General features: G+C 44.9%; 2 protein-coding genes across 5 annotated transcripts; both read left to right on the top strand.

Annotated features, from left to right (window-relative positions):
* The first annotated feature begins 5052 nt into the window (after positions 1 to 5052).
* Positions 5053 to 13358, top strand: rnpc3 (RNA-binding region (RNP1, RRM) containing 3). Of its 4 annotated transcripts, none has more exons than XM_062480096.1 (16): positions 5053 to 5111; positions 5484 to 5674; positions 5780 to 5827; positions 5938 to 6047; positions 6207 to 6293; positions 7498 to 7609; positions 8259 to 8327; positions 8512 to 8648; positions 8945 to 9070; positions 9437 to 9591; positions 10888 to 11070; positions 11768 to 11862; positions 12096 to 12154; positions 12289 to 12421; positions 12719 to 12791; positions 12890 to 13338. In XM_062480096.1, the coding sequence occupies exons 2-15, from the start codon at positions 5513 to 5515 to the stop codon at positions 12785 to 12787; spliced, it is 1545 nt and encodes a 514-aa protein (XP_062336080.1). In that variant the 5' UTR covers positions 5053 to 5111; positions 5484 to 5512; the 3' UTR covers positions 12788 to 12791; positions 12890 to 13338. The 4 variants fall into 4 exon arrangements, with proteins under 4 accessions (XP_062336080.1, XP_062336077.1, XP_062336078.1 ...); XM_062480093.1 differs by having other exon boundaries at positions 5076 to 5111; positions 5512 to 5674; positions 13274 to 13358; XM_062480094.1 differs by having other exon boundaries at positions 5076 to 5111; positions 5512 to 5674; positions 12890 to 13352.
* Positions 13359 to 13924: 566 nt separating this feature from the next.
* LOC134035113 (pancreatic alpha-amylase-like) lies at positions 13925 to 18152 on the top strand. Its single transcript, XM_062479966.1, has 11 exons — positions 13925 to 14143; positions 14349 to 14522; positions 14645 to 14791; positions 15069 to 15266; positions 15436 to 15666; positions 15761 to 15894; positions 16103 to 16225; positions 16405 to 16507; positions 16672 to 16793; positions 16922 to 17047; positions 17230 to 18152. The coding sequence occupies exons 1-11, from the start codon at positions 14138 to 14140 to the stop codon at positions 17417 to 17419; spliced, it is 1554 nt and encodes a 517-aa protein (XP_062335950.1). The 5' UTR covers positions 13925 to 14137; the 3' UTR covers positions 17420 to 18152.
* The last annotated feature ends 254 nt before the right edge of the window (positions 18153 to 18406 follow it).

The following is an 18406-nucleotide window of genomic DNA, read 5'->3' as shown; positions in this document are numbered from 1 at the left end:
CAGTCCTCTGGTTCTGGGGCCGTCAGATTTGGCACACTGGCATGACATCATGAGACACCCAGAGTCTTGGACAAATCCAGCTGGGAACATTCAGATGTAATCCAGGTTCATGGTACACATGGAGGTATGTGATCATGGATAGTTCGAGGGTAAGGGTTGGTCACAATCTTTCAGAGGCTTAGGGTTAGCCAGGTGATTTGAGACGGTTCGGGATAGCCTGGTGCTTTCACGGGATCAGTGATAGCCTGGTGCTTTCACGGGATCAGTGATAGCCTGGTGCTTTCACGGGATCAGTGATAGCCTGGTGCTTTCACGGGATCAGTGATAGCCTGGTGCTTTCACGGGATCAGTGATAGCCTGGTGCTTTCACGGGATCAGTGATAGCCTGGTGCTTTCACGGGATCAGTGATAGCCTGGTGCTTTCACGGGATCAGTGATAGCCTGGTGCTTTCACGGGATCAGTGATAGCCTGGTGCTTTCACGGGATCAGTGATAGCCTGGTGCTTTCACGGGATCAGTGATAGCCTGGTGCTTTCACAGGATCAGTGATAGCCTGGGATGGTTTGAGAGGGTTAGAGATAGCCAGGTGGATGGGCCTGGAAGGGGTTTACAGACTCACGCTGAGACCAAACACATCAGGGATGTTTCAGGGCTTAAATACACATTACCGTGCAGTTCATGTTTGAAGATTCAAGGCTAAACTGTGGTCCAGATGTGCAGCTCCATTCACCATGGGGTCCACTCGCACCAGGGGAGGTGCCTGGCACCAGAGAGGGGTAATTAGTAGTTGGGAGAGGGCAGTCAGGCTGAAATAGTGGATTGGGGCGAGGTAGAGAAACCGAACATCAAACACAGAAAGGAGGGTGAATGTAGGACAAGGAAGAACTGAGCCAGAACATAATGAAATATCCCAGAGCTGAAATAGACCAGCTGTGAGGGTGAATATATGTTACGGTCTCTCTGAAGAAATGAGAGTATCGAGTAGCTAACGTTATGAAAGGGTTTTTGGACCAGACTGAAAGCTGTTACAGCCTCACAGATGCATCAATTGCAGTCCATCAAGTTTTTTTGAACAACTTTTCAATCATTTTAGGGCAGAAGTTGAGGCACACCATAACGAGGTATTACGAAGTCCATACTTCAATGGTTGCTTTAATGTGTAAAAGAAAAGGGCACCGCTTTCTTTTAGGACCCAGGCAAAGCGAAAACCCAACCTTAGCTTTGTGGAAGGCTTCCAGCCCTACTTAAATAGATTCTTAGAGATCCTAAGCATTGCCAAGCATATATTCAGCTGGAAAAAAAGGTTTTGTTAATCTCACATCCTCCTCCTAAAACTCAGAAACAGCTGGATCCCTTGAACAAGTCTGGGTCTCTTCTGCTTTCAGACACTGACCACCCTATCGGGTGTAGAACATGCATTTGCCTCTGAGTACGACCCACCAGCTGTGCGCCTTGCAGTGCATCTCCTCAAAGAGTCATTTAGCCATTTAGGACCCCATGGAGACTCCTTCCCAACGCGATGGTCACTGGGTGTGTACAGTACTTGAGTTGTGTTTCAGTCCTTTTTTGAGTCCTTTCGTCCTTTCCTAATTTAAACAACGTTGACAGTGAGTGATATTTTGTGTATCCTTAGGATGGACTCAATTTCCCTGCAGGGCCCAGACTTGTGTCCAGGTCTCCAGGCAGAATTCCCCAAATTCTGCTTGGCGCTGAATACATTAGCCCAGACATTGGGTAGAGGGGTGGAGAATTGAACGATTCAAATCACATGTCCATGCCCCCTTTCCTCTCAGCAATAGGGACAAAGAGCAAATGTGTGGACAACAACGAAACAATCGAAAAGACACTGGAGGTTGGCATTGTGTCAGTCACAGACCAGACCACATCTGCATTGCACATGCAGCTGAACCCCAGTCGAGCTGAAGCAGCCTGATCTGGACATGTTTCTGATCCGCTCCAGGATTAATTAAACTGTCATTTCCTGTATAATAACATGCAATTACATCTTGGGTGTGATCGCAGAAACAGCACCAATATGTATTAATTTATTCAATAAGTATAGTACCTATAGTATGGTATGTAGGTTGGACATTACTAGTGAAGGTTTAGACACATTTTTTGAAGTTTAGATACCAAATGTGCCGGTACTTGTTACAAATGGTAACAAACTTCAACCTAAGTATAACTGCATGGCAGTATGGGTCAGTCTGTTGTGCTTAGTTTACGTTCATGCTAAACAGACAGTGAAATCTGTCTTCTCTCAGGAAGAAAGGCAATCCTGTTGATATTTGTTGTTACTTGAGTGACCAGTCCACATACAGGAGGACCAGATGTTTAGACCGTCAGCGGAGACTGATTTGCAACACAAACTTGTCCTCATTCTCCCACTTTAAGCGTCCTTCTGCTCTGTGAGGAAATGCTAAAATGGTCCACACCAGGTTGTCTGTTTAAAGAGGTAAGGTGAGCCACTACCCAAGGCCATAAATGCTATTGAAAGCCATGTCTGTCAGTGTGTTGACACGCTGTCATCTGTAAATAAGCATTCAGTGTTTCTCTAACCGTTTCCAGAACTGTTTTGAAAAGCCAGGTCTTCTGATAGCAGAGAGCGGAGTCAGGGTATGCGAGTTTAGCTCACAACGCACCAGCATTCCACACCAATCTGAGAGAAGTTCTATATCAAACACACACACACACAGACCCGACATACAAAGACACACAGACACACGCTCACTCACAAACACACTCAATCAAGCGCACACACACACACACACACACACAGAGTGCGAGCGGAAGTGAAAAAGAAAGAGGGATACGTTTACGGTCGCGACTGAAAAGGGAATCATTCAAAATCCTGCAAAAAAAAAAAAAAAGAAAGACCTCATCGTGTTAAAACAACAATCCAACAATCCCTGACTGTCTGTGAATCAGCTGAATCTCCATGGAAACCCACACTCTCAACACTTCCTTGGCTAATGAAAGGACAATGCATTCTGGACTGGGACTGTGGTTTCCATAAAGGCCGTTCTAAACACACTGGCCCCTACCTCTGAGGCCACGGTGGCCTATTCAGAGCCCCTGCATGAAAGAGACCATTTAAAGCCAGAAAGGATGAAGGTTACCTGGGTTTACTGTCTGGCTGGTCCTGGTGTTCCCTCCAGGGCCAGTGAGGGCGTGAGAGAGGAGGTAGCCAGGACAGAAGCCCATGTACATGGTATGGTGACCTCTTCGAGGATTTCCACAAGAACTCTATCTCAGGGGAGAAACTATAGACAGCTCATTGTACAAGTATCATCTTCCAAGTGTATGGCTCTCTGTCTTGGGAATAATCGAATGAAGTGTTGTGATGTGAAGCATACGTAAACATTTTCCACACCCTATTATAGATCGCCACGGTAATCGTACTGTTGTTGTAATGTAAAGTTATCAAGGGCAAGTTCTTGTTTAGTGCCATTTACACACAAATATACATATACTGTATAGTATACTGTATAACATCAGCTCATATCAGGAGAAAGATCCAGAAACAGTTGTGCTGGATTTAGGATGGACCAGACGTGTCGGACAGTGAATGTTTAAGATATGTGGTCTTGCTTCAAGCAGGGACAGGAGTCTGGTTCTAGAGCTGTCCTATAAATTACTGCAAGTGGAATGTGGAGCCCTGCTCGAGTTGTTGATCCAGCCACACACTTTTACTGCAGCCAGGGCTATTAGTGGGATTCCCTGTCCTTGCACTCTCAAATGGATGTTTGTTACTAGCAAACATCTCCATCTTGGGCCAGGATGAAGAGTCTTCCTGAGAAGTGCCAAGTCTTCCTGAGGCCGGGTCACTGTCCGTGCTATCCCCAAGACCCAAGAGGACGACACACAATGGAAAATGAAAGCATTTTCTGCTTTTCAAATGTACATCCATGTGGTTCAATTGTGTGCCGAATGGAAACCCATCGGACTGAGATACAGCTCTCAGGTTTTTTTCTAGAAGGCCCGGGGCCCTGTCCCTTCCTCTCTCTTCATCCCTCACATTCACTCTATCGTTTCCTTTTTCATGATTTTCTTTTTGTCGCTTTCTTTTCCCCTCCACACGTTACCTCTCTTTCTCTCCCACAGATATGTTTTTCTCCTACCCACTAGACCTCTAGATGTTTTATACATTTCTTCCTATATTTTATTGCTTCCTCTTTCTCTTTCTTGCTCTTCCTCTCCCCTCTCCCCTCTGTCTCTGTCCTCCCTTCATCCTCACCCCCACCCCCCTTTCTCTCACCCCACCCCAACCTCCTCACTCTACGTCAACTCTCCCTGCCTGGGCTCAGAGCCTGGTAGGATGGGATCAAATGACTATCGTTCCTCCCCTCACCTGTGAAATTTCAGAGCCAGCCAGGCTGAATGGGGGCATTGTGTCCCCTGAGAGGAATGCCTTGCGTTGTCCTCAAAGAAAAGACTTAATTTGAGCAGGAATTTGGAGGCTCCTTGAGAACCCAGTGGAGATTTTGGGGCACAGTTCTCTGTACATAATCAATTGAATGTTCTCTTTATACGCATATATACGATTTCTGTGTATTACTCTGTGCAATTGTTGTATGTTGTATTTATAAAATACATGTGATATAAAAATATATACATATATTTTCAAACAGCTATTTTGTTTAACGCGAATTCCAGTTTGGAAAAATAATTAAACTAATAATTCTGAATTAGCAAGTGTTACTCAAGAGTCAGTTGCCTGGTTAGGCCCAAAAGAATGAGGAAAATGAACATGTGCTAAAAGGCTTGACTAACGGAGTCTGTGCGTGTGGTGGGGGTGTACAGTAATAAATCTGAGCATAGCTCATTTTAGATTAAAATGTCATAAAAGCATACACATAGCCAAGGCTATACATTACTTTTCTATTATGTCATTAATCTTTCTTGAGACGGTAGCGTTATTTTTTCGAATATGGTGACCTCTATTGGTAGAATTACAGTGGTACAACGTGAAAGATTTCCTGATAGACAGTATTTTGACCCAATGACTGGGTACTTTGTAGGCGGTCAAATTTATGAGGATCCAATTATCAATTGTTTTGAACGGAAGCCATCGCCATGCTTATTTCAAACAAGACGGAACCAGCAATCAGGTATGCAAAAATCTCTAAAGGGTATTTTATTTATAACGGGTATATCATTAAGTATCTAGCAACTTTGCTAAGGTACTATTAAAGGGTAGCTAGCATTGTTAGCTCGGAAGCGCTTTTGCTAGCACAAAACTAGCACTAGCTATGTGTAGCCATCTAACTAGGGTGCTAATCAAACGTTAGCCCGCTGGTTTATTATGCTAGCTAGCTCATTTTGATATGATGCTTGCGCTTGTTTGACTAACGTTTAATATTATGTTAATGTAAAATAGTGACTTGAACAGACACAACTGGTCCAGCTTAATCGTACCTCCATAGATCATTAAGCAGTCTTTCTAGTATTTTCTTCCCCTGTCTTACTCTCCCTGTCTAAAGGTCTGCTATACATTGCATTTCCCCAAAGCATGATGGCAGACAAGGATGACGATGAGTCTGTTAATATAAAGAAGAGTAAAACCCTTATAATTCGTCACTTACCCGATGACCTGACTCGAGAAGAGAAGGTGGATATCCTGAAATACTTTGGAGCTGTGTCCGTCAGAGTCTTATCAGATAAAGGACTACTGGTAGGTCCAACCCGGATGTTTGGTGCAGACGGCCTATTTTTATAAAGGCTATCAGCAACAATACATCACTAGCCCATGTAACAAGCCTAAATTGTTTCCCTTCAGAAACACACAGCTTTTGCAACCTTCGGAAGTGAGCGGTCAGCAGCCAAGGTAACACGTCGCATTACGTCAAAACTGTTAAGGTCACTTGACTGTAGTTTTTTTTGTGTTTGTAGTTTTCGCTCATAGAGACCATACTCAAGTACGTGTATGTCTTTCAGGCTCTTAGAAGGCTTCACCAGTTGCAGGTGCTCAACCACACTCTGGTAGCAGAGTTCGCTGAAGACCACCAGCACGTGACGGTGCTGAAAGACCCACCAGTCTCTAACAGGTGAGAACCTGTCGACATTAACCATCAACATTTAGTGGTCTTAATTTAACATGAAATGACGTATTTGTGTACACACTCGCACCCACACACGTATATACAGTACACGGTATGTGTATGCGTTCATGAATAATGCAGCAAGCGTGCTTCCTGTTCCTTCAGTGTCAAAGAAGGCAAAGATGACAAGAAGAAACAAGAGAAAAAGCCAAGTATCCCAGTAATAGAGACAGGCATCTCGCCCAGCCTTGGGTAAGCGCTGTGTTCTCTCTATCTGTGTGTCACTGAGTCACTCACCAACACACACATACACACACACCCCCATTATCCCGAAAGGGTGGTGGCCTCCCGTGTGTGTGTGTGTGTGTGTGTGCGTGTGTGTGTGTGTGTAGCCTGGAGGGTGACGAGGCCCTGCCTGAGGACTGAGCTGTCACCAGGCTCCAGTCCAATTAGAAGGCCAGGGCCGGGGCCCTGGCCCAGACCTGACAGGTTGCCGGCCCCCGCCCGTCGCTGGCTCCAGGTGGGCTGTGATGGAGACTCTCCTCATCGCTGGCTGGCTGATTGGTTGGAGTCGTGTCTATGGAGTTGCTTTATGGAAGGATGAAGAAACAGGATGTACCGGGTTCTTTACAGAAAAGCGAGTGTTTGTTATTCTATCTATTTCTGAATAGACATAGTGTGCAAGGTTGCAGTTGAATGGAAGAGCAGGTCGACAATGCTCGGCTGTGTTCCCTCCACTTCCAAACAAACCACAACACTGCTGTCATGCAGCACTTGCTCACCGAGGCAGAGTGCTTGGCCTTGCTCTGTGTATGTGGGAGGCTGGTACTTCATTCATCCCAAGGGGAAATTGTGTGTCATTGCAGTCCAGATAAAATTACCAATACAAACACAGGCTTGTACATACCAAAACAAAACAATTGAACTCAGTGACACACTAGACAGTAACACAAATAACAATGCTATACAGGAATACTATACAGGAACAAATGACAGACTATACAGCAACGACATTTAAAAACACTAGTACACACTACAGTAACACATAAGGATCCAACACAAGTGCTAGTTATGCGTCCCTACAGTGCCTGATCTGGATCTGGACCAGCCTGGTCCTAGCAGGCCTGGGCAGACAGAAATCACTTGAAAATACAAACTTCGCCACCTTCCCTCTCTCAGTGACCCTGACTAGGTAGTGTGTGATATTGAGTATCTGTCCTCAGTATCAAGTATGTATCTGGCAGGCAAACTGGTGTTTATTTTATTTATGTTTTTTTTCAAGGGGGAACTCTCAAAATCGCAGTAGCCCACATACATATGTATGTGTCCTCATTATTTTTGACATTTTCTGTTTATCAGTATTTATTTGTGTTGTTGAATGTTTGTAGGCGCCCAACACTTTTCTCGTGTACCTAATACTCCCCTTTTCACCTGCGTCCCCTCCCCTCCCTCCCAGGTTGAAATTTCAAGCAAATCCCAGTCTCAAATATTTATATCCTCCGCCATCAAATGGAACTTTGGCAAACATAACACATGCTCTTCTGAGTGTGCCGAAGTTTTACTTTCAGGTGAGTACATTCTGCAAAGAGATAACTGCTACATCATCTTCTTATGTTGTTTTATTTATTTGTTCATGTCGGGGGTTTAAGCTCATACAACATTATTTATTTCTGGAAGGTTGTTCTTGATTTGATACATATTTATGTATCAGCCTGAGCAGATCAATTGTCCTGTAAACAGATATGCTCAGATTGGAGTGAAATGTAGTCTCAGATTTAGCCTGCAAGGCTAGCAGGCTAAATCTGACAAAAAGGATCTGTTTTTTGAATCGCATCCAAGTCCTCCAAGATCAAACGGCAGACATATATGCACAGTAAATTTCAATTTGGGAGAACAAGTATTAATAATAAACGGTAAGTGGGCGGTATGAGTTATGGATTTAACATTCCCCTGGTGGGAGGCCGACAGTGTATCCATGCTGCTTCCACCAATGGACTGTTGGGGGCGCTAGTGCGCTTCAGAAGAAACTGTGACTGCCATACTTGAAACTCCCTTTTCTCCCTTAGCTTATTTGACTCCTGTCCCCAACCTAAGAAGAGATTCACCCCACCCCTGCCACCAGGGCTTAACTCAGTAGCATTGTTTTGAACCAGTCCACTGAATAAGTCACCGTTGCAAAACAGATGTGTGTTGGTTTTGATTTGACCTCTTTCGCAGGTTCTTCATCTAATGAACAAGATGAACCTGCCATGTCCCTTTGGCCCGGTCACACCCAGACCCCCCGTGGTAAGTACACGGGATCGTATTCCCCGACACGGACATCGTCCTCTGCGCTGAGCAAGCGTTTCTCTGCTCATGCGGTTCTGACCCAGATTCCTACCCAGCACAGTAGCATGCCTGTGAGAGTGTAACTCCTCCCTGTGAGAGTGTAACTCCTCCCTGTGAGTCTAACTCCTCCCTCTTCTCCCAGGTCGAGTTTCCTGTCGCTCCCTCCATCCCCATGCCTCCCCCTTTCCCCCCCCTCTACCCCCCCTTACCGGAGGGCGACGTGGACCAGTCCAGTGGGGAGGGCTCGGAGTACGAGAGCGACGATGAGGATAAGGAGAGGTGAGCGTTCACCACCACGGCAATGAACCCATCAAATCCAAGCTTGTATCAAATCAAACTTTTTATCTGTATGGCGCTTTTCTAACAAGCAATTAATTGCTTATGTACATTCCGAGTATTGTCTTAGGTTCACAGATCTGTGTAGAAGATTGTTTTATTATACATCAGTCATCTTATTTTGATTTAAGGGTTTACCGCGATGTGGTATTCAGTGTATCAACAGTTGTTTTTGTCTTTTCTGTGTGTGAATCGCTGGGCTGATTAAACAGTTCATACTGCTATTGTGCTATTTCCAGAATTATCCGTCTGATGGGGCTGGTTAACCAGGCATGCAAGAGGCCCCTGAGAGCCAAAGTGTCTTCCAAGAGAAAGAAACCCAAACTGAAGGACCTTCTCTTCGTACCAAAGCCAGACTCTCAGAGGTACCTAGTTGTTCATGCACGTCGGCTCTCCAAAGAAAAGTGATTTTCTGAAAATAAGTATGTTTATAGGCCAAGGATAAGTTTGGGGGGGGGAAAATAAAAATAAACAAAGGAAGGCTCAAGACGGTAACAAAAATACAAATGAAATCAATGCATCGTTGAGATTGCAGACGCTTTACCCTAGATACACTGAAACAGATCAGGCCCCAAACAGGAGTGTGGGAACTATAAATACCCCAGACCCCCCCAGTGCTTTGTGACTCTGTTACCTAGCGCTCTGGGAAATCTCCCAGCTCCCTCAGAACCCCTGTTGATGACACCCCTGTGCTGGTCCCAGAGTAACGGCGTTGTTGCGTGTTCCTCCAGCTCCTCTGGCCCGGCCCTGCAGCCCTCCGACGTGTTTGAGCAGCCGCTGCCATGCGGCCCCAAGAAGATCGAGTTCCACATCGCCACAGACACGGCCGCCATGTTGGAAGGCGGAGCCCATACCCAAGAGGCGGAGTCTGAAGATGAGAACGAAGGTAGAGTCCAGTGGTCCCTCTTCACTAGTAGTCATCCTTGGTTCCCAGCACTCGGTACCACAATCCTGGTCACCACCACACTGCAAAAACACCCTGTCAGATTTAAGTGCAAAAATTCTAGTTATGAGCTTGCTTACTCTTTAAACAAGTACCGTGGGCTGCAAGTACAGTAAGACATTTCTCTAAAAAAAGAATTCTTAAAAATGTTGTTCACTTCAATTGAGTCACTAGACTCAATTTATACTAGAAACGAGTCCAACTACATTTAAAAGGTAAAACAAAATGATCTGCCTCAGTTAGATGTTGAATGTTTGCAGTGTTCCAGTTGAAATGGCCCTTCGCAGCAAAATGTACTGGGAGGAGGGGGGTAAGGGGGTGTCATTAGCTCCTGGATACAATCAACCATTTGAACGGGATCACAAATGGGACCCATTTTTTTACATCTCCGTCGTCCGAGCGCTGCCGTGTCCGAGACGGAACGTGTTTCCATCCGAAGCGCACATTATAGAAGCATGAAGGTGCCTTGCTATTATCTGTGGGGGGGAAATGCCATCTGGGACTCCTGTCCTCCTCTCCATCCCCGCTGTCCTTATCTCCCTCCTCTGCACTCTTCTCTTTCCAGGAATTCTGTCCCGTATAACACCCAGGGAAGTAAAACAGATCTCAAAGTGAAACGCGGCAGATTTCCTAAAGCACATCGAGACAAACTGGGCCAGGGAGGGAGTTGTGGATTAGTTTTTGGAGGAACTGATAAACAAACCATTTAAATGAACTGGGGAGGCATGGGGGCGATAAGGGGCAGGATACGAGGGATCTCGGGTCTATGCCGACACTTTATCAGAACCAGCACTGGCTTTCTGCTTCAGTACACGTGTACACACACACACACACACACCGCACCAGACGCTATATCTGTGTGTGACAAGTTTTCCACAGGATTTGTATAGGCTGGCTGCGCCTGGTAATCTACTGGGCCCTGTGTGTATTCGAGAGAGAAATCTACGATTTCAATTCCAACTGCATTTTACCTGCCGGTGAAAATTCAGAATTCTGCTCCAGTTAATAACTTCTATAGTACAAGTCTTAGTTGCCTCACGTCTGTGTACCCTGTATAAGATACGATTATTCAGTGTGGGACAGGAAAATGGGCGTGCGTCCAGGTGAAGAACCAGTCATTGTTAGTTCTCTGGAACTTGCATGGGTCACCTACATCTCTCTCTCTCCCTCTCTCTGCCTCTGTGGATATTTGCTTTCCTCTCCCCAACCTCCATTATTCTGATGTGGTGTGTGTCCCAGCAGAGCCTAGGGAGAGGGAGGCCCCAGGAGCAGGGCAGGAGGACCCGGGGGAGGGCTTCGGGAAGATCTACCCCACCACCCAGGCCTCTCCCCGGGGGCAGGAGGACAGCGAGGAAGACGAGGACCTGCCCTCTGACGTCATCTCCAGGAAGGATCTGGAGAGGGGACGTCTGTCGAGAGACGGTAAGGCAACACATGGAGATGGCTTTTTATTTGTTGATCTTCTTCCTGGGGTTCACACACAGAACGCACAGTCAAACAAACACGCGCGTGTTACCTTCTGTGAGGGCCAACCGATCATCTATCTTTTATCTTTTGTTGAGTTAGTTTTGTGTTCATACCTTTTTTTAAACGCATGAATTTATGATTCAATTGGTTCTTTCCAAAGGTAAATGGGTTCAGTGTACTTGTTAAAGGTAGGGATCAAAGAGAAGATCATTCAACTTTGAGATAAATTATTAAATCTTAATCAGCAGTTAGAGATGCACACAATTAATTGGCCTGCAGGGGTATAAGTCTTCGCTTATTCAAATATATATGAAGAAATACAATAAATACATTTTAATTAATCAGAAGCAACAGCTTTATTGAATTTATGACAGGGAAGAAAGTTACAGAAATGTCAAACATCGATATTTGCCAATTATGTTATATCTATCGGGATCGTCCAGTGATTTTTGTACCGGTGCTTCCCTACTGTTAAATCATCAGACGTGTTTGAAAGTGACTCAGTTGTTACCACCAGGTTGAAATAAAGTTTGAATTGCCATCATTTTGGTAGACGCACCTCTGTGATCCCTTTTGTAGACGGTTTTTGAAGTGAAACTAGGAGTGTGTGATGTTTTTTTTTTCTTATACTTTTTTTTCTTTTTTCTTTCAGAGATAAAAAGGATGTCTGTGTTTAAAAATTATGAACCGGGAGAGCCGACCTGCAGACTATACGTGAAGAACATAGGAAAGCAAGTTGAGGAGAAAGTAAGTCTTTGATACGACTGTATTTGGTTTCCAGTTCGTTTAATTTAATTTACGATACAAACCTTTTATTTTAGGGGTTAGGGTTCAATTTTACACCAAATTCTTAATAACCATTTTATCCCTCCAGTTTTATTTAATCTCATTTGCTCATGTTATTGTAACCCACACTCTAAAATAATATATTTTTTAATAAAAACATTTCAGTTTTCATTCTCTTTGATATTATTTCCTAGGACCTGAAGTACATCTATGGAAGATACATTGACCTCTCCTCGGAAGCAGAGAGAAACATGTACGTAGCCTCTATCCCTTCTCCTCTGTGGAGAGACAGCCACGGCCTGACACGGGTGCAGCAGCTCGTCACCCTGTACATGGGGGGGTCAGCCGGGATACTGACGCCTCCCCCGCTCTGCTCTCCGTCCCCAGGTTTGACATTGTGTTGATGAAGGAGGGCCGCATGAAAGGGCAAGCCTTCGTGGGGCTCCCCAGCGAGCGGAGCGCCGAGAGAGCCCTGAGGGACACCAACGGGTACGTCCTGTACGACAAGCCCCTCGTCGTGGTATCCTTTCAACCTACAAATGCACACGGGGACAGAGAGAAGACCTCAAATGAGAACACACTCGCTTTACAGGCACTTGGAAGGTGGCTGCTGTACTCTATGGTTTGAGTCCTTGTAGTGGAGCGCAACATTATGGTAATACTATGCAGAAAGGGATTCGTAGCCTGAAGTCTAAAACTGCTACGAAACCATCGTGACCCTACCACTTTTGACACGGGCGCAAGGCCTGATCTGTGCGAGTGGAACTGTCACTGTGTTTATGAATGAGTCGTACCAGACCTTGACCGGCACCCACAGCAGTTTGCCAGGTCTGCCAGACCCAAACCAGACGCCCCCGACCCCAAGAAGGGACCGAAGCGACGCTGAACAGGTGAGGAAACGCAGAGAAAGATTCCATTGACGTTTAGCATTGGTAAAATGGACGGTCTGATGTCAAACTAATGTAAAACGTATTATCGTTTGTTTAAGATATTGATGTCAAGTTGCGCCCTGATATTGTGGCCCAGCAGAACCGTTTGTATCCTTATTGCGAAATATCCTTTTAAAAGAACTGTGATTTCCATGAACCCAGCCTCACACTGAAAACATTTAACATCTCATTTGAGTTAGAATGCCAGTTAGCAGATTGCATATCGGTCTCAACAGTTCTGAGCTCTGTCACATACGGGATCTCACACCGTTTAGTAAATGTGCTCAGTCTTGCATATATTACACAGGATGCAGGTTTTATGTCTTTCTTTAATATCCTGCTCCCCTGACATCTAAGTGTTGCTGTGAAAGAAGGGTATTTTAGTGAAATATCTGTGAAGCGAACAGCTCTACATGATCTTCTCATCTGATTCGTAACCGCAGGTGACGATCGCTGACACTAAACTGAAGACTGTATGGAGTGTTTTTTTCTTTCTTTTTTTTAAAATAAATATTTGGTTCAATTAAAGAATGTCTCACAGTGTATTCACTAAGCAGCCTTAATTTTGCGTACACTTAATTAAAAACACCTTGAAGTGAAGGTAACCCTAAGAAGTAAGATGTGAGCGTGCAAAAACTCTAAACTTTAATAAGGGAAGAGAGGAAAATAAATATGCAGAACAAGAGTGCAGTCTGAGTTGAAGGCTACTGGCTTTCCACAGCCCTGTATCAGATGGTGGTGTTAACACAGTGAAAGTCCTGAGAACTTGGAGCAAACAAACGCTCAAACAAACGGCTGTCTGTGGGAAATACCAGACTGAAATGGCTTAGCTGTACCCTACATGTCTAGACTCAGGACTAACTGTTTGTTGTATGGTTATTGGAGCTAAAGCAGATTCTTTTTTTTACCATTCCACTGCTGCAATTAAATACATTTACTTACAATGTGACAATTTATTTTGTGTACTGATACTTGTGAGTTTTGAGAGGTATACAAAACGTTTTTTGATATACCCTAAATGTTTCTATTAAGAGTGTTAGCCTATACCACATTTCCCATAATGCTAGTTGTACAAGGGCAAAGGTTAGTTTTTGGCTGTGCTAATGTTTGCATTAGCATCATGCTGATGAATATATCCCAGACTCACATACTGACCTCCGAAGGGAGGTTTTCGGGACTCTGTTTGAGAAGGGTGGGAGGCTCTTTGCCGTTGGCCTTTTATGGGGAAATTGATTTAATAAGACGGGCTATCCGTCAACGAAGTGCGTTTTTCACTGGATTTACATGGATTTGAAAGTTTGCCGAACATGAAGGTGAGTCACACCGAACACTTTTTATTTAACGTTAGTTGACAGATATGTTCGAGTCTGCGTGTCAGGAGGAAGAAAACAGTTTAAAAACCTAACATGAACCCTATCGGCCTATCCATGGGCCATGGGCTATGTTTTTCGATGTTTAGCGTTAACTATTTATGCAGTGACAGATCATTCTGAACAATTGTGTTTTTAATGCCACCAGGTAAAAACTAAGTTGTGCCTTCTTGCTCTCGGTCTTGGCTTGAGCCTGCCCCATTATCACTTCCACACTAAATCGGGCAGCTCCACTATAGTTCATTTATTTGAGTGGCGCTGGAATGACATTGCTGAGGAATGCGAGCGATTCCTAGCCCCCAATGGATTCGATGGCGTGCAAGTAAGTATTTGGCAATGCAGATCTTCAGAAGAAGCATGCTGTAAAGTCAGGCCAAATTACAGTGACGTATTCATTATCTGAGTCGGATATCGCCTGCAAATAGCTCTCCTGTGTTCTGCCAGATCTCTCCACCGACTGAAAATGTGGTAGTGACTAACCCCTGGAGGCCATGGTGGGAGAGGTACCAGCCTGTCAGCTACAACCTGTGCTCCCGCTCTGGAACAGAGCAAGAGCTCCGTGATATGGTCTGCCGGTGCAACAATGTCGGGGTAACGGCCCCCTCCTCTGACTTTAAACCCAGGGAGTGCTACTAAATGTAAGGGCTACTGAAAAATTAGCTTCACAGTTGGTCAATTACGGTAATGCATCAAAATGTGTTTTGGGTTTGAGTTTTCTCAATGGTGTAGTGTCTTGGTGTAGTTTGTTACGAAAAGAAAATACGGTTTCAAATGGGAAATATTTTGTTTGTAGGTCGGCATCAAAAGGGAATTTACTATAACCACAGTAGTCATGTGAGTGCTGAAGTGATCTTACTCGCTCCTGCAGGTGAAGATCTATGCCGACGTAGTCATCAATCACATGTGTGCGTCTGGCGCGGGCGAGGGCGGGCGCTCGACCTGCGGCTCATACTTCAACGCCGGCACCCGGGAGTTCCCATCTGTGCCCTACTCCTTTTCCCACTTCAACGATGACAAATGCACGACCCGCAGTGGAAATATTGAGAGTTACCAAGACATTTATCAGGTATCATTTGAAGAAAAAGATGAGAGATAACCTCTTGTAAAAACCTGCTAGACATAGATGGAGAATGATGCATGCTCCACTCTCCCTGCACGAATTAGTTTCTCATCAAATACAAGCGGCAGAGATACCGCCCTAAACAATGAGCTGTATTTTTCGGACGTCCTAACAGGTGCGTAACTGTCGTCTGGTGGGGCTCCTTGACCTTGCTCAGGAAAAAGAGCATGTCCGTGATAGGATAGCAGGTTACCTGAACAAGCTGGTGGACATGGGGGTCGCAGGTTTTAGGGTGGATGCTTGTAAACATATGTGGCCGGAGGACCTCAAGGCCATATACGAACGCCTCCACAACCTCAACACGACATGGTTCCCTGTGGACTCTCGGCCTCTCATTTACCAAGAGGTGAGGGCCCTTCCTTGTTGTGATTTGAATTTCTTGCAAATGCTGTGGGAAAACCACTGGAAGGCGTAACTGCATCCACGCATGGGCTCTGCAGGTGATCGATGTGGGCGGAGAGCCGGTAACTGCGAGCCAGTACTCTGGGCTGGGCCTGGTTACGGAGTTCAAATACGGTGCCAAGCTCGGCTCCGTTATCCGAAAATGGAATGGAGGAAAACTGTGTGACCTCAAGTAAATCTCACCACAAGGACACATGTTGTCAAGCTCATTTCTGATTAGTCTTATTTTGGAATGAAAGGGAAAAACAAAGGGCTGCCATGTGGTCTAATGTCATTATTTGTCCTTTTTTTTGTTTTGTTTTTTACTTCAGAGTGGCAAAATGTTCAATATTAAACTAATGATATTGTGTTGAGAAGGATGTTCCGTTCTGTTATCTCAGGGCGTGGGGAGAACGATGTGGGCTGATGCCATCGGATGAAGCCCTGGTGTTTGTGGATAACCATGACAACCAGAGAGGGCACGGCGCTGGGGGCGACTCCATACTCACCTTCCGGGAAGCTAGGTAAAGGACCTTCTCTTCGTCCTCAGTTGTTTTCGCTGACTTGATACCTTGCCATGGACACGTACGGCTGTTTCAGATGCTGATTTGCTTTTGTACTATTGCTGAAATCGATCCTAAAATACTTTTCATAAGAGGAATTGTGAGAGGATGGCCCTTCCTTGCTTGCTTGCTCACCTCAGAATGTACAAAATGGCCACCGCGTTTATGCTGGCTCATCCCTACGGACGTGCCAGAGTGATGTCCAGCTACAGGTGGGATCGCTGCTGCAGTGCAGATGGAAAGGTACTGGAGGTCTGGTCACATGTAAACAGTTCACCCTAAAGTGTGACATGCCATTACAATCCACTCTGCCCTCATCCCCGTGTAATTACATTCCTCTCTTGACGTGATTAACACCTTATCATTACATTGCAATGACATTGTAATGACGGATCTGCCCCTGTCAGGACCAGAATGATTGGATGGGTCCTCCCAGTTTCCCTGACGGTTCCACCAAACCGGTTCCCATCCAATCCGACGGCAGCTGTGGGGACGGGTGGGTGTGTGAGCACAGATGGCGACCAATCAGGTGATGGATCATACCTGGAAAAGTCACACAGTGAAGCATTTTGACCTCGTTGATGTACACAGAGGTCAACCTAATCTGAAATGCGTTTTTTTTCGGATTCGGCTGTTGATACACACGTCTCACATCAGAAACATGGTGATGTTTCGTAACGTTGTGGATGGGGAGCCCCTTAGTAACTGGTGGGACAACGGAAGCAACCAGATTGCATTTGGACGAGGAGGCCACGGCTTCATAGCGATCAACAACGATAATTGGTGAGCACTTGGAACATCAACGCCCCAGAACTCACCCACATACAGATCTGCAACAAAATCACCAAGGCGGCATAACTTAGAGCAAAATAGTTCATATGTCTCTGATTTTCATGAAGGGGGGAAAAGAAAATCTCTTCAGACATTTTTATTAAAGGCCTCCAAATCCTATCGATCATTTACAGTCCACTGGATGTCATCCTGTTCACCGGCCTTCCGCGAGGAACCTACTGTGATGTCATCTCGGGTGAGAAGGATGGGTGCCGTTGCTCTGGGAGACAGGTGACAGTGGACGGAGAGGGAAGGGCCCTCTTCAACATCAGTCATCGTGACCGCGAGCCAATCATAGCCATCCACACAGGCTCTAGGTTATGATCTAACAACGACTGGCGTTTTCACTCTAGTTTTCACTCTAGATTTGCTCTATGTAGATGCTCCGATAACTAATGAGCAAACATCAAACTAACTACCGTATCCCTTAACCCAAACCTTACATTTTACATTGTCATTTCTAAATCTAAATGTAAGTGACATTTTCCGAGTACGAATAATTGTGTTATAGTGAATTGCTCTTGAACGTCTTTAGACTATCGAAGGATTCCTTGAAAGTAAAGTGTGACAGCTCACAACCACCATGGAATAACAAGACTGCATAATTCCGAGATGAGCAGCAATGCCCTGATGCAAGAAACAAGCATTAAGATAAATCGACAACAGATATGTCATAATGTTCCCTGCTAGATTGCTGTGGCTTAGTTGCCCAGTATGTAGGGGCAATGCACATACTGTTCCAGATTAATTATCCACTATAGTTATACAATAATAATGTGTTTTGTACTGTATGTCTCTATTGATATTCAGTGGGTTCAGAATAACATAAACCAGTCTCTTCGAATAAGTGTTTCCACCGACATTAGTGGATGTATTATGCATGTTAATATAGAACAGCTGTTATCATCCCCACCAGCCTCAAGCTTCTCAGAATCAGATGTTGGCACGTTTAAAAACCTTTGCATTTACCTTAATTAGGATTTATTTCTACCTACTGCGACGTGGTCATATGTAATGAAAAGGACTGTCACTATTTTGTCATGCAAAAAAAATTAAAGAATACAAAAATACAAATTCATAGATTTGATCTCTATTAACCCTTGTGTTATCTTCGGGTCATTCTGACCCATCAGTCATTGTGACCCACCGTCGTATTGCGACAGATTTACCTCCTACAAAAACAAAGTGAAGCATTTTCTTTTAACTGTCGGGCTGTCTCAGACCCCCCACATTGCAATGGTTAAAAGAAAATAATTTGTATTTGTTTTTGTATTGGGTAAAATTGGGTAAACACAACGGTGGTTCGATATG

This window comes from Osmerus eperlanus, chromosome 15 (assembly GCF_963692335.1).
Source record: "Osmerus eperlanus chromosome 15, fOsmEpe2.1, whole genome shotgun sequence".
Classification (NCBI taxonomy): Eukaryota; Metazoa; Chordata; class Actinopteri; order Osmeriformes; family Osmeridae; genus Osmerus; species Osmerus eperlanus.
Note: the sequence above shows the minus strand (reverse complement) of the source record. Positions and strands in the feature narration are given on the sequence as shown.